The 14,730-nt window shown below is 40.3% G+C and overlaps 1 protein-coding gene across 25 annotated transcripts in view; it reads left to right on the top strand.

The window, feature by feature from the left end:
• The window catches only part of sox6 (SRY-box transcription factor 6), a 630,558-nt gene that overhangs the window by 494,367 nt on the left and 121,461 nt on the right, over positions 1-14,730 (top strand). For 22 of the 25 annotated variants that reach the window (XM_063061910.1, XM_063061919.1, XM_063061914.1 and 19 more), the window contains one exon: positions 656-779. In XM_063061910.1, the coding sequence (XP_062917980.1) occupies positions 656-779 (124 nt within the window). The remainder of the gene's footprint in view (positions 1-655; positions 780-14,730) is intronic. The other 3 variants (XM_063061928.1, XM_063061926.1, XM_063061908.1) reach the window with 1 other exon arrangement.

Genomic DNA, 14,730 nt, shown 5'->3' with positions numbered 1-14,730 from the left:
CATGCATGTGTGACATTAAATCATATATGCTAGTCTTGGAGTTGGAGGTGATATGAGACATTTAGTTAGGCACATGTGTATGAAGAAGATGGAGGGATATGAACATTGTGTAGGTAGGAGGGATTAGTTTTTGAGTTTTTAAAAATATACTTTTTAGCTGGTTCAGCACAACATTGTGGGCCAAAGGGCCTGTTTCTATGCTGTACTGTTCTATGTTCTAAGTTCTGTGTTCTACCAGTTGAAAATCAGTCCATCTGACTGTGAATTAAGTTTCTAAACTTGCCAGAAAGCGACAGCTTGTACAAGTTTATAATCCCCAATGAACATACAGTGTGCTAACAGGAAACTAGGATATTAAATGGTTTATGAAACATTGTGTATTCATTCTTCACACGGAGAGGTCCTGACCAATGAAAGTATGAGAAATTTTACCTCAAGAAATACTATACAAAACATTTTTAACAAGAACCTTGTACAAAAGGGAAAATAATGTAGCCAGAGGGGCTTTTGATATAATGATGTGAAATTGGTAGGGATTAACAGGTTAGGGGAGAGCATTCTGGCAGTCCATGGGCACATGTACACAATATTTGCTGTATAATGCTTGTCAAGATACATTTGTTCTGTGTGTGATCAGAACTCTTGTTGTCTTTAGCAGGTTCAGGGTCACATGCCTCCACTCATGATCCCAATTTTTCCACACGACCAACGAACACTGGCAGCGGCTGCTGCAGCCCAGCAGGGATTTCTGTTCCCCCCAGGAATAACATACAAACCAGGTAAGCTTGATAACAAGTAATTACATATTGCTGCAGAAGGCAAAATAGGTATTTTCAAAAACTTCAATGAGAAACTGCCAGAGTACATTTTTAAATTGTAATTGATACCAGCACATTTTGTTCAATATTTTGTTTCAGCTATTTATTGCTTACCCCGTGCCTCCTGGGGAGGCAAGTTAATCTGTAGGCTGTTTCCCTTGGATTCTGTGAGTTTTCACCCAATGTGCCCCATGCAGTGTGTGCGGTATCATTTTCTATGTGTGATTCTGTTCTAGCATGTGGTTCGTTCCTAAGTAATTGTTTTGCCAATAAGCCTGTTTTCAAATTTCAATCAATCTTATGCTAGAAGAAGTAAACTGGATGTAAACGCCAGTCACTGATTCTCACGGATGTCAACCTGTACTTCAGATTTTCAGGTGACCACTTTAGGGCAGAATATGTCCAAAAGCCCCCTTCATCTAAAAGCACGTAAGGGTGTCACAAGAAGAGACTTGGAATTTCTAGACTTCTCATATATATTTCAATATGTAGTCTTGAAATGGAGTATTTGGCCAGATTTGATCTCTAATAACATCCTATAAAAGATAGGGAAATAATAATAGTTCAGTCCTTAAGTAGAAAAAAATATAAGCAACACACATAAAAATTGCAGCAGGCCAGGCAGCATCTATGGATAGAGGGACTGTCGACATCTCGGGCCGAAACCCTTCTGTTGCTTTCCTGTCTTAATTTTATTCCTCATAAGTAATCTCGTTTTCCTTTAGATGTGCTTACCACCCACATTTATCTCACTAACCAGTTCCGCAATCCTCTGTCACTCTTCTATTTAATGGCCTTGATGGCTTGCCATCTCTTTCTCTGTAATAGATTCCAGTCCTTGCAAGAAATCTGTGTTATCATTGAAATGGCCTCCTATGCATCCTTCTCTCCCTTTGCCCTTCCTTTGACAGTCCCAGTCCTCCTATCTATGGCTCCTGTTCTACAACTCTCTTTCTAAACCACCCTACCTCTTCACAGTTCATTTCCTATAGGCCTCTTTAAATCCCCTTTTTTAAGCAAGGTTTTAAATGCCTTCAAAAACTGTAGGCACTATATAATGTCACTAAGTCAGAGAACACTTCAGCACAAAAGCAGGCCTTTTGACCCACCTAGTCCATCCGGAACTATTTTTCTGTCTCATCTCACCAACCTGCACTTGGTCCATTGCCCTCCATATCCCTTCTATCCATGTACCTGCCAAATTTCTCTTAAATGTTGAAATCGATCCCCCATCCACCATTTGTGTTAACAGCCTGTTCCATACTCTCACCACACTCTGTGTGAAGATATTCCCCTTGAACTTTTCACCTTTCAACCTTAACCCATGACCCCTAGTTGTAGTCTCACCCAACCTCAGTGGAAAAGGTCTGCTTGCACTTACCCTATTTTTACCATAAGACCATAAGACAAAGGAGCAGAAGTCGGCCATTCGGCCCATTGAGTCTGCTCCGCCATTTTATCATGAGCTGATCCATTCTCCAATTTAGTTCCACTCCCCCGCCTTCTCACCGTAACCTTTGATGCCCTGGCTACTCAGATACCTATCAATCTCTGCCTTAAGTACACCCCTCATAATTTTTTATACCTCTTTCAAGCTCCCTTCAATCTGTTATGTTCTGAGGAATAAAGTGCTGACCTATTCAACCTTTCCCTATAACTCAGGTTCTCCAGTTCTGGCAACATCCTTGTAAAATTGCTTTACACGCTTTCAACCTTATGTACATCTTTCCTGTAGGTAGGTGACCAAAACTGCACATAATACTTCAAATTAGGTTTGAGCAATGTCTTAGACAATTTCAACATAATATTTCATCTCCAGTACTGAATACATTGATTTATGAAGTCCAATGTGGCAAAAGCTTTCTTTACAACTCTATCAACTTACAACGCCAATTTCTAGGAATTATAGATCTGTTTTCCTAGATCCCTGTGTTCTACCGCACTCCCCAGTGCCCTCACGCTCATCATGTAAGACCTATCCTGGTTGGTCCTCCCAAAGAGCCTCTCGCTTGTCTGTGTTAAATTCTGTCTGCCATTTTTCAGCCCATTTTTCACAGTTCATCCAAATCCCACTGCAAGCTTTGATAGTCATCCTCACTATCCACTATACCTCCAACTTTGGTGCCATCTGCAAATTTGTTGGTCCAGTTTACCACATTATCATCCAGATCATTGATACAGATGACAAACAAGAATGGACCCAGAATTGATCCCTGTGGCACATCACTAGTCACAGGCCTCCAGTCACAGAGGCAACCATCTACAACCACTCTCTGGCTTCTCTCACAAAGCCAATTTACTACCTCATCTTGAATGCCAAACAACTGAACCTTCTTGACCAACCTCCCATGTGGCACCTTGTCAGGGGCTTTGCTAATGTCCACGTAGACAACTTTCACTGCCTTCACTTCATCAACTTTCCTGGTAACTTCCTTGAAAAAGTCACTAAGAGTGATTAGACAGGACCTACCACGCACAAAGCCAAGTTGACTATCACTAATCAGACCTTGTCTATCCAAATATATATATATATATATATCCAGTCCCATTATACATAACTATATATCCAGTCCCATTACTGATGTCAGGCTCACCGGCCTATAATTTCCTGGCTTATTCTTAGGTATTTCTTAAGCAACAGAACAACATTAGTTATCCTCGAATCCTCCAGTACCTCACCTGTGGTGAAGGATGTTTTAATTATCTCAGCAAGAGTCCCTGCAATCTCTGCATTTGCCTTCCACAGGTAACGTTGTGAGACCCTGGGGATTTATCCAGCCTAATTTGCCTCAAGACACCTAACACCTCCTCCTGTGTAATCTGTATAGGGTCTATGACCTCGCTGCTGCATTTCCTCACCTCTATAGACTCTACGCTCACCTCCCAAGTAAATATAGATGCAGAATAAGATCACCCCCATCTCTTTTGGTTCCAGATGTAGACTATAGCTCTGATCTTCCAGAGGACCAGTGTTAACTCTTGCTTTCCTTTTGTTCTTAATATACCTGGAGAAGCCCTTAGGATTCTCCTTCACCTTGTCTGCTTAAACAACCTCATGCCTTCTTTTAGCCTTCTTCATTTCCTTTTTGTGTTCTCTTGCATTTCTTATACTCCTCAAGCACCTCATTTGTTCCTGCCTGCCTATATCTGCTATGCACCTTCTTCTTTTTCTTAAGCAAGGCCTCAATATATCAAAAAAACAATTTATCTACACCTGTTCTTCTTGCCTTTTATTTTGAAAGGAACATGCAACCTTTGTATTCTCAAAATTTCAATTTTGAAGGCCTCCCATTTACCATGTACACCTTTGCCAGAAAACAACCTGTCCCAATCGACACTTGAAAGGCTAATTATATCTACTTAACTTGAACAAAATGTCCACTGATCTTTGGACATCAATCACCAATAGAGTACTTGTTAGAAACCCTTCAATATTCCGATTGAATTGATCTGAATCCAAAACCAATTGGAAATTGATGATGCGTGCTATTTCCTCATGAATTATAGATGTAATTACCTATTCCCATTATTAACTGAGTGAGACCGTGTTTTGAACTGAACTGGAGTTTAGTGAAGTGAAGATCAATCACCCACACACTCCTCCCATTAGTTTTCTTCCTCCGTATTCCCATCTGCCCTCCCCAACTCTCTCACTGGAATCCATACCCTCTTCTCCAATCAGATTCCACCTGCTTCTGGTGCTATTTCAATTATCCCCTCTTCCATCTCCCTATCAATCCCCAACCCTGCCAAGCTGGATCCACCTAACACTTGCTAGCTTTTGCTCCACCTCTTTGCTCCACTTTTTTTTCGCTTTGCAACACACACACAAAATGCTGAAGGAACTCAGCAGGTCAGGCAGCATCAATGGAAAAGAGTAAACAGTCAACGTTTCGGGCCGAGATCCTTAATCCTGAGGAAGGATCTCAGCCTGAAACAGTGACTGTTTACCCTTTTCCATAGATGCTGCCTGACCTGCTGAGTTCCTCCAGCATTTTTGTGTGTGTTGCTTTGGATTTCCTGCATCTGCAGAGTTTCTTTTGTTTGTGGTATCTTTTTACACTACCTGTCTTCCCTCTGTTTTTCAGTCCAAATGGCAGTTCTCAATTCCTAATGTCGACTGGCCATATCCCTCCATAGATGCTGCCTGGTTCACTGACTTCCTCAAGCATCTTTTGTGCTGCTGGAGTTTAGTAAAGCCCAATACTACTTCTACTTCAAACTGCTTTCATTGCTCTGTGTGGTACTATCATTTTATAGGAATTCATGAAGTTTTATTTCTATGTCTTATGCCAAGTCTAAAGTTAGTTTTAGCTCTGTGGAATACCCTGTTAATAAATGCACTATTTACTTGTAACTGCCTTTGAGGAGACTTTGATAAAATGGTAGAATGATCTGAAAAGTAATAGATAGGATGTGGGATGCAGTAAATATTGCTTACTTAATAAATTAAATAATAACAATGCCATGAAGGAGAAGATGAGTAATGGCATACACATTTGGTGCTTTAGGTTCATAAGATGTTAAAAGCAGCATTTTAAGTGCATAAAGTAATAAATAACTAATAGAATGCTGGATGTATTAGAAAAAGGCATAGAATATAAGAGCTGAGGTTTAATGGTACATTATAACCAGTCCATTGTATGTAGTTTTGAAATCTACTCCGGAATGGCACAGCATCACAGGGAGTGGCACAGTTTCATAGAGGGTGGCATGGTAACATAGCAGTTAGCACTGTGCTTTATGGTGCCAGTGGTCAGCGACTGGGGTTCAATTCCCATCGCCATCTGTAAGAACTTCCTACATTCTCTCTGTGACTAAATGGGTTTTCTATAAGGGCTTCCCTTCCTCCACCATCAACTCTGCTCTCAAACGCATCTCCCCCATTTCACGCACATCTGCTCTCAATCAATCCTCCCGCCACCCCACTAGGAATAGGGTTCCCCTGGTCCTCACCTCCCACCCCACCAGCCTCCGGGTCCAACATATTATTCTCCGTAACTTCCGCCACCTCCAACGGGATCCCACCACTAAGCACATTCCACCCCCCCCCCGCTTTCCACAAGGATTGCTCCCTACGCGACTCCCTTGTCCATTCGTCCCCCCGATCCCTCCCTACTGATCTCCCTCCTGGCACTTATCCTTGTAAGTGGAACAAGTGCTACGCATGCCCTTACACTTCCTCCCTTAACACCATTCAGGGCCCCAGATAGTCCTTCCAGGTGAGGTGACACTTCACCTGTGAGTCGGCTGGGGTGATATACTGTGTCCAGTGCTCCCGATGTGGCCTTCTATATATTGGCGAGACCCAACGCAGACTGGGAGATCGTTTTGCTGAACACCCACGCACTGTCCGCAGAGAAAGCAGGATCTCCCAGTGGCCACACATTTTAATTCCACATCCCATTCCCATTCTGACATGTCTATCCACGGCCTCCTCTACTGTAAACATGAAGCCACACTCAGGTTGGAGGAACAACACCTTATATTCCGTCTGGGTAGCCTCCAACCTGATGGCATGAACATCGACTTCTCTAACTTCTGCTAAGGCCCCACCTCCTCCTCGTACCCCATCCGTTATTTATATACACACATTCTTTCTCTCACTCTCCTTTTTCTCCCTCTGTCCCTCTGACTATACCCCTTGCCCATCCTCTGGGCTTTCCCCAACCTCCCCCTTTCCTTCTCCCTGGGCCTCCTGTCCCAGGATTCTCTCATATCCCTTTTGCCAATCACCTGTCCAGCTCTTGGCTCCATCCCTCCCCCTCCTGTCTTCTCCTATCATTTTTGCTGTCCCCCTCCCCCTTCCACTTTCAAATCTCTTACTAGCTCTTCTTTCAGTTAGTCCTGCCGAAGGGTCTCGGCCTGAAACGTCGACTGTACCTCTTCCTAGAGATGCTGCCTGGCCTGCTGCATTCACCAGCAACTTTGATGTGTGTTGCTTGAATTTCCAGCATCTGCAGAATTCCTCGTGTTTGCATTCCTATAAGTGCTTCAGTTTCTTCCGGATACGAGTTTGGGTTTCTAAGTTTTGGGCATGTTATGTTGACACTGGAAGCACGGTGACACTTGCGGACGGCCTGCAGCACTTCCTCAGACTGCGTTAGCCATTGAATCAAATAAGTCAATGCATTTCGCTGTATGTTTCAGTGTACTTGTGACAAATAAAGCTAATCTTTAAAAGGATGAGGTACACAGAGGATACAGCCCTGATTTGCTGAGAAGCCTCTCAGTACAGAGATACAAAGAAAGACTTGATTTGTTGGAGTATAAATGTGATTATAAAATCACTTCATAGATATTTATATAGTTATGGAGAAAAAGTAGATGGAAACTGTTTCTTCTAGCAATTGAGAGATTTGGACCATTGATATGATCCAGCAAAGTGTTGAGATCTTGTGGTATGCAGTTTCAGACATGGTAACCAAAACAAATAACACATAGAAATTAACAATCAGCTGAATAGGTTGTTGAAGGACATAAAAAAAGGATATCTGAACTGAGCAACACACACAAAATGCTGGAGAAATATAACAAGTCAGGTGCCATCTATGGAGGGGAAGAAATAGTCAACTTTTTGGGCTGAGACCATTCATCTAACTGCTGCCTGATTTACTGAGTTCCTCCAGGATTTTGTATGTATTGTTCAAGATTTACAGCATCTGCAGAATATTGCAGATATGCATCAATGCAAACACAACAAATAGCCAGCTTCCACATTGCAGTTCAGTTTAGGACGATCTGGAACTGGATTTTGTTTTGTCTGCAAAGTCATGTCACTTATCAGTATATAGCGACATTTGCCCCAGCGACCCGGTGAAGGGCATATATTAGATGGAATTCCTATTCTTGTTTGCTCACTAGTGATCTACTGAAAAGTGAGTGTGGAAAGATTTTGAATGAAACCCCATTGTATTAGATATTTGATTTTGCAAGGTTTTAATGTGATGTGCATGACTTCAGGCACAGCAACTTAATTAGTAATAATAATTGGTACTTCCTTGCATTTGGTATGTTTAGAAACAGAGAACGCTGGGCACGCAATAGTAACAGCAAGCACTTATGCTAATAAAAAGCCCTGACATTTTTATCTGAGCTACCACTGAAGGGTCTGAGAGCCAACTACAAAATTTTCACAGGTTATCGTGTGGCATTTGATGCCACAGAGAGGGGCAAGGGCTTTGTTGTGGGAAGAAAACTGATTTTATTTTCATGCTATTAGATTTAGATGGGACTTTTTTCAGAGACATGCAACATCTGCTTCATTTCAAACTTGGCACACTGAGGCACTTGGTCCTGCTGCTTGAAGTGTTGGTTTTATAAACTGAGTAAATGGACTTATAGAATCATATAGCACATGAACAGGTCCTTTGCTTAAATATATCTATGCCAATTATTAGTATGTAACTACTTCTACTAATTCCTTTTGCCAGAACTTGGTCTTTTATGCATTGGTGGTTCAAGTGTCCATCTGGATACTGTGCTTCTTAAATGACATGAGAAAACCTGACAACACCGTTCATTCAGGCAGTGTGTTGCAGATTCCAACCAGGAAAAGTTCTTCTCAGATCCCCTCTAAACATCTGCCTTGTTACCCTAGACCCAGGTCTCCTTGTACTGCTGCTCTGAGTTACTGATTTTGCACTATAAAATTCAAGTAATGATATTTCTGTGCATAATCGTGTAAAATGCTTGGGATTCAAAACAGTGGTCCTGCTAATGAGCAAGAAACTCATTCTCCTTGGCTCTGTCAAAACTATTTCGGAGACTTCACTATTCTGGTTCATTCCTCTTAATACAACTTGCTTAATACCAAGTCCTCATTGGTGTTGTAGTGCACCAGCAGACTATAAATATAAACTTTACAAGCCACTGCTAGGGGCTACCATATTACTGTGCTTTGAAGTTGCTGCAATCAGTATTCTATCATTCCTTCAGTCTGTTTAACTGTCTGTAGCCTTTGTTTACACATCTCAATTTTCATTCCAGATTGCCATATTATGACGTTGAAGCAGTTAATGTAGTTACGTATGGGCACAAGAATATTACTCATTCAACAACTTCAATTTCTGAATTGCATTACTGTTTAAGTGCCTGTAATTTTAATGTTTTAATATCAAAGATTTAGAGTAAAAATGTGAATGCAATTTATTTTAATCTATAAATCCAGCTCAACTAGTGAAGAAATAGTTATTTGAGCATCTTTAATTGTGATAGTGTAGAAACCACAGGAGATTTGGATAGAGCTGGAGATTGGGATGATATAAACCCTCCAAACTGTGAAACAAAGAATGCTTTGTTTCACGAAAAAGAGTATTGTGCATTCAGTACATTCAATGAAAGACAAGTACTTTGTGAAGCTTTCTGGGTATGTCCAATTTTCACAAACCTTGACTATTCTCTATTCTTTCTTTCTAGCCTCTTTTTACATTTTCCTTAACTTCTGTTTCTGTCGTCACCACTATTTATCTTTTCTTTCTGTTGTTTATTTGTTCTTTTTTCCTTCCATTTTCCACCATATTCTATCCTTCCTTTCATTAATTCTTTCAACTCTTTTTACATTCATCATCTACTTTTCTTTTCATTATTATCTTCTTCTCTTTTCTTTCTCAGATTCTTAAAACATGCAGGACACGACACGACACAGAAACACTGGTGTACTACTCAAAGTGAAGCTGCTGTCCTCAAGACTGGCACTGAGTTTTCTTGGCATATTTTTCACAAGATCATTATTGCATTACTGGCATATGTAATTTGACAAGTTCCAATTAACTTCAAAGGGCAGAGGGGTGGAAGGAGACGAAAAGTAAATTCAAACTGATTCTACTTTAACACAAGGGAACCACAGGAGCCTCACAAGTACTGGGTGTTTGGAACAGATGGGTGTGTGTTGAATAAAAACAAATTATGGTATTTAACAGGTATATTGTTAGATTATGGTAATTGGAGAGCATTGTTAAAGTCCAGTTTCATGGTGATAAAAGCATTGATTAGGTTTTCGAGAGAAGAGGATAGGTAATTCAGATCAGGGTAAACTAATCGGTAGAGTGAAAACTAAGCGGAGTTCAGTATGATTGGATATAAGGAGGATGATGAGTTAGAGGACAGCTGTATGTTAAAGCTTCAACCTCCAAGCCTGAGGATACACTAACAGGCTAATGGAATTTAATGTCAAGGTTTAACTGATATTAGAAAAAAACATGGATCAGTTTGTCTGCTGTTAGGTGGCAAAACCAAAATTAACAACCATTTTTTAAATACTTGATAGTCATTTGGGACTTTGTCAAAGGCTGTATGATGAAATAAGGAAGGAGGTAATGAGGCAGAGGTAAAAAAAAATTCCATTTATGCTACTGCCGGCTAGCATATGCTATAATGAGGTAATATAGACCAAGGAAGAAGCCATGAGGTAAACACCAGGTGGCTGTGGACCATGAGAGAAAATACCACCTGAGGTAATACAGTGCCAATGATGTGACAGGTAGTTGTGAAATCAGGCTGCTTTGCAGAGATAAGCCATCCAAGCTCAGTGGTGCAGTGCTAGCCGGAGTGCACCAGAGCGCACCCAGCACACCTTTAAGAAAAAAGCCGAAATAAACAAGCTAATTAATTAGGTGCCGCTCAGGGTGATTTGAGTATCTCAGAAACTGCTGATCCCCTGTGATTTTTACGCACAACAGACTCTGGACTTTACAAAGAATGGTGCCAAAAACAAAAAAGCATCCAGGGAGTGGATTTAACAAGATGTTTTCACTCATAGAACAGCCACTCACTGGATTTTTTTTTTGTTTTTGGCACCATTCTTTGTAAACTCCAGAGTCTGTTGTGCGTAAAAATCACAGGGGATCAGCATTTTCTGAGATACTCAAATCACCCTGAGCGGCACCTAATTAATTAGCTTGTTTATTTCGGCTTTTTTCTTAAAGATGTGCTGGGTGCGCTCTGGTGCGCTCCGGCTAGCACTGCACCACTGCCAAAGCTGCAGTCAATTCATGTGCCTGAGGGGTTAATTGTAAGCAGAACTGCAGCCACATTTTACATGTTGTTGACATAGGGAAGACAGTCTTAACACGAATTGGCATATCTACTAAATGAAAAACCATCAGCAGGTGGAAAAAAAGAGTGACCCAACAGGGTAACACAGCATCAGCCAAATACTCTGCCTGGCTTTGCACTCCATTAGTTGAATAGAGATTAAAATTGAGGAGTACATGAGGGTGTAAAATGCAGACATCCCACCCTGCAAAAAGTCATTTCAGGGAGGTAGCACCACAACCCCCACCCCCCGCAACCCCCATATCTCCCCCCCTCGGTCGACCTCCAAGGGTGTATGTATACAGGACATTTGACTATGAAAGAACATAACAATTTATTTGATCACATATTGAAACTAATTACACACACACACACACATAGATAAAATATTATCATGGAGTCGATTTTTTATTCTATTACAACTTTAAGCAAGTCTACAGGGAGTTTGGCCTCGTCACGTAGGACATCAATAGAGTAGCTCCTTAGCAGCTAGCCAGCTAGTTTAAATAACGTTAGCTATGCTAATAAACGAATGACACCTGTTAAACTCACCTCAACATGTCTTTTACAGTCATTTAACCCACCACGGGCAATAAAAACGTCACTGTTGCAAACAGTACAGCCAGCAACACTGTCAACTTTTTTGACCCCTATTAGGCAGGGGTACACTTTAGTGTAGTCTGGGGTAAAGTATGTTTTATATTTTCTTTTTTTGGAACACTCTGCCATGGCACTGTAAGACACTAAACTGAACTGATGGACAATGAAAGAGAGAGAGAGGGGTTGACTGTAAAGCCCGCCCACAGAGAAAACTGATAGGTCTACTTAGCCGAAAGAGAGACCACTCAGAATGCTCTGTGTGTGTGTGTGTGTGTGTGTGTGTGTGTGTGTGTGTGTGTCTGTCTCTCTCTCTCTATCTATCTCCCTCTCCCTTGCTCCCTCCCTTCCTCTCACTCAAAAAATTGATTTCCGGGATATTGTATATAATTTGCGGGTGTCAGGGAGTCACTATCAATATGCGAGAGACTCCCGGAACTTCCAGGAGAGGTGGGATGTCTGAAAATGAGTAAATATTTCAAATCTAAGAGTCTTCTGCCAGGAGAGTTAGGTGAAAATTTCCTCCAATGAGCCACCAAATGAAGCAAATGGGTTTCATCACCTCTGACATGTCGGGTACATTATGAAACAATTAATGCTCCACTCTTATTGGAGTCAATGACACAAATTAATCCAGCAGCTGGGAAGTATTATTAGGGTCTATTAATTACAATTGTGTCTTGAGCAGCTAAATCCTGAGATGTAAAAATCTGCATGTTGCAAATCTGCATCAATCAGAAAATATTAGAATGGAGAGTAAATTATTTAACATCTAGAGACAGACTGGCTAATGTTCACATTCTTTACTTCACTCTAAATTAAGAATCCCATTCCATTTCAAAGCACTAAGTTGCCAATCTTTGACTAATCTGTGTCTTTCCAGTTTTTATTCCAGGATGATTTGTTAAATTAATGAAGTTGTTGGACACCAGCCTGAGATGAGAGGGTTTTTATGAACATCTATTCAATCCCAAATACTGATTATATATCTAAAAAATAGGTGATGTATCAGGAACAAATGATAAGGAATTTGAGCCCACGTAACACACTATTGTATGACTTGGAAATGCTAACTGTGATCTTCTATGGTGAAGGAGCAAAAGTACTATATGGAAGCTTGTTTGGACACGCGTCTTTTTCTTAAAACAAATCAAATAAAATTTTTCCTCACGCAAGCATTCTTAATCCAGAGAACAAATTTGCAGAAGATTGCTACAGCATGCCCATTGACTCCAAGCCAAGGAGAGACAGAATGGAAGGCAATTTAAAAGCAAACAAACAATCTTAAGCAGTGATTATTAAAACTTTTCCAATAGATTGTTGACAAATGCACTGACCTGTAGAGATCAGCAAGATCCCCAGTCTCTGCTAAAACAGCTGACCCAGACAAAGCTAATAAAAATGATGTAGCAGGCTTATTGGTTGAATAAATTTAGTCTTATGTTCCTAAAACAGCAGTCAGTTAGAAAATGTATCTCAGTTCTCCTAAACAAAGGGGAAAATCAGCCAGGAAATATATCTTGACAGTAATTCAGACACCTCAATCATGAAAAAATAAGAGTGACAATATCCAGAGAATATAATATTTTATGTGGCATTATACCCTCACATGGTAACAGTTGTTTGCCTGGAGCTATTATCTAAGTTTGTAAATTGAAGTTTAAATACTTAGGGACAGTTCCAAAGGAAACTTAGAGTTCTTGGGCCCCCTAAGCCAGAATCTCCGAAAGAAAAAGAAAAAAAAACTTCAATACAATGAAACAGGGCTAAACAGCACTTTAAAGCTTTCTTCAGAACATTAAGAGATACTGGATTTTTATAACTCAACATGGTCATGAAGGAAACATTTCCATTTCCATATTTTCCACTCATTGATCCATTCACAAATATGAAGCATGCAAACTGGAGTTTCCAATTGTCAGGTGTCAGGCCTGCATAGGCAGGCACTTCCCAGACACCACCCAGCTAACAGGAGTCATCTGCCACTCATTTCCAACTCATCACCTGCAACCCATTTAAGCCCAGTGCTCACTCACAATCCTGGTAATCAAACCAGCCAGCCTCAACCAGTTGTTCCTTATTTTCAGTTACGTTTTTGTCTTGTCACGTTAATATCTGTCCTCTCTTGTTTTGTGTTCCCTCGTGGCTTGTTATTTTGCAGTTTATTACTAAAGTTATTGCTCACCGCTAAATCATTTCCACTGTTCTGCAATTGGGTCAAGCCTCCTCCACGTTTCCTGACACAAGGTGGTGTTTCTTTTCCTGTGATATGATAACTAAAAAAAATTACAATGCGTAAACAACATTTAAAAAAAAAAGTCAGTCTTCTCTAAGTAACTGCACTTTGATTATTATAAAACAAAACTTGTTAATAGAAGAAAAATCACCTCTAAGCTGCCTCAGGTGAGGTACAAGTGAGATGTAGTGTGCAAGAATGTGACAAGGAGAGACCAACCAGTCATTGCTGCAGGAAATTAGTTTTTTCTTAGTGTACCAGCACAATGTCTGTAAAATACAACTACAAGGAATTTTTAGATTATCCTTTTAATTAGTTCAATATGAAAAAAATAATTTATGGCATGTAAAACAACATCTGTGGAGTTCCACTTTTCTTGTCTGTCCATCTGCACTCCAAACATCCTTCATCAAAAATAAATGTGTGCATACTTGGTTTCACATAGTTTTACTGCTGGTCGATTTGGCTGATTAAAGAGAATATTTGTTAAAAAAAAATCACACAAACACTCCTGGCTGATCATTTTAAATTGTTGCTTTATTATTTAAATTGCCCGAAGAGAAAAACAAATCTTCTGAAGTACCAGACCACAGGATACCAAGGCGAGGTAGTATTATGAAATGCAGTGTAGCAGAACTTTAGGAGCAGCCAGAGGAGAGATCTTTATGAAGCATACATGTTTTCACTGTGGTGCATGGATTGATGAGGTGCAGATTTTTTTGTATGTGTTTGTTTCAATGGGTCACAGAGACCAAAAGTGCAAGTGAAAGTGCATGTATCAGGAAAGCAGTGGCCCAGTTTCAGATGGTGTTATTGTTACCTTTGGTCCTGTTTTTTTAATACATTGAATTCCATGTTTGTGCAGTTACTGACCTTAATATTCTCTGTACCTGCATATCCACTTAACAACAATTGGTCTTAATATATCCTATTATTTTTTTCTGAAATATAGAAGGTCAAGTGTATTTTTATTCAACTGTACACATGTATACAGATAAAGGAAACAAAGTACCCCTGAGACCAAGGTGCAAAACATAGAACACA

This window comes from Mobula hypostoma, chromosome 11 (genome assembly GCF_963921235.1).
Source record: "Mobula hypostoma chromosome 11, sMobHyp1.1, whole genome shotgun sequence".
In the NCBI taxonomy this organism is placed as follows: Eukaryota; Metazoa; Chordata; class Chondrichthyes; order Myliobatiformes; family Myliobatidae; genus Mobula; species Mobula hypostoma.
Note: the sequence above shows the minus strand (reverse complement) of the source record. Positions and strands in the feature narration are given on the sequence as shown.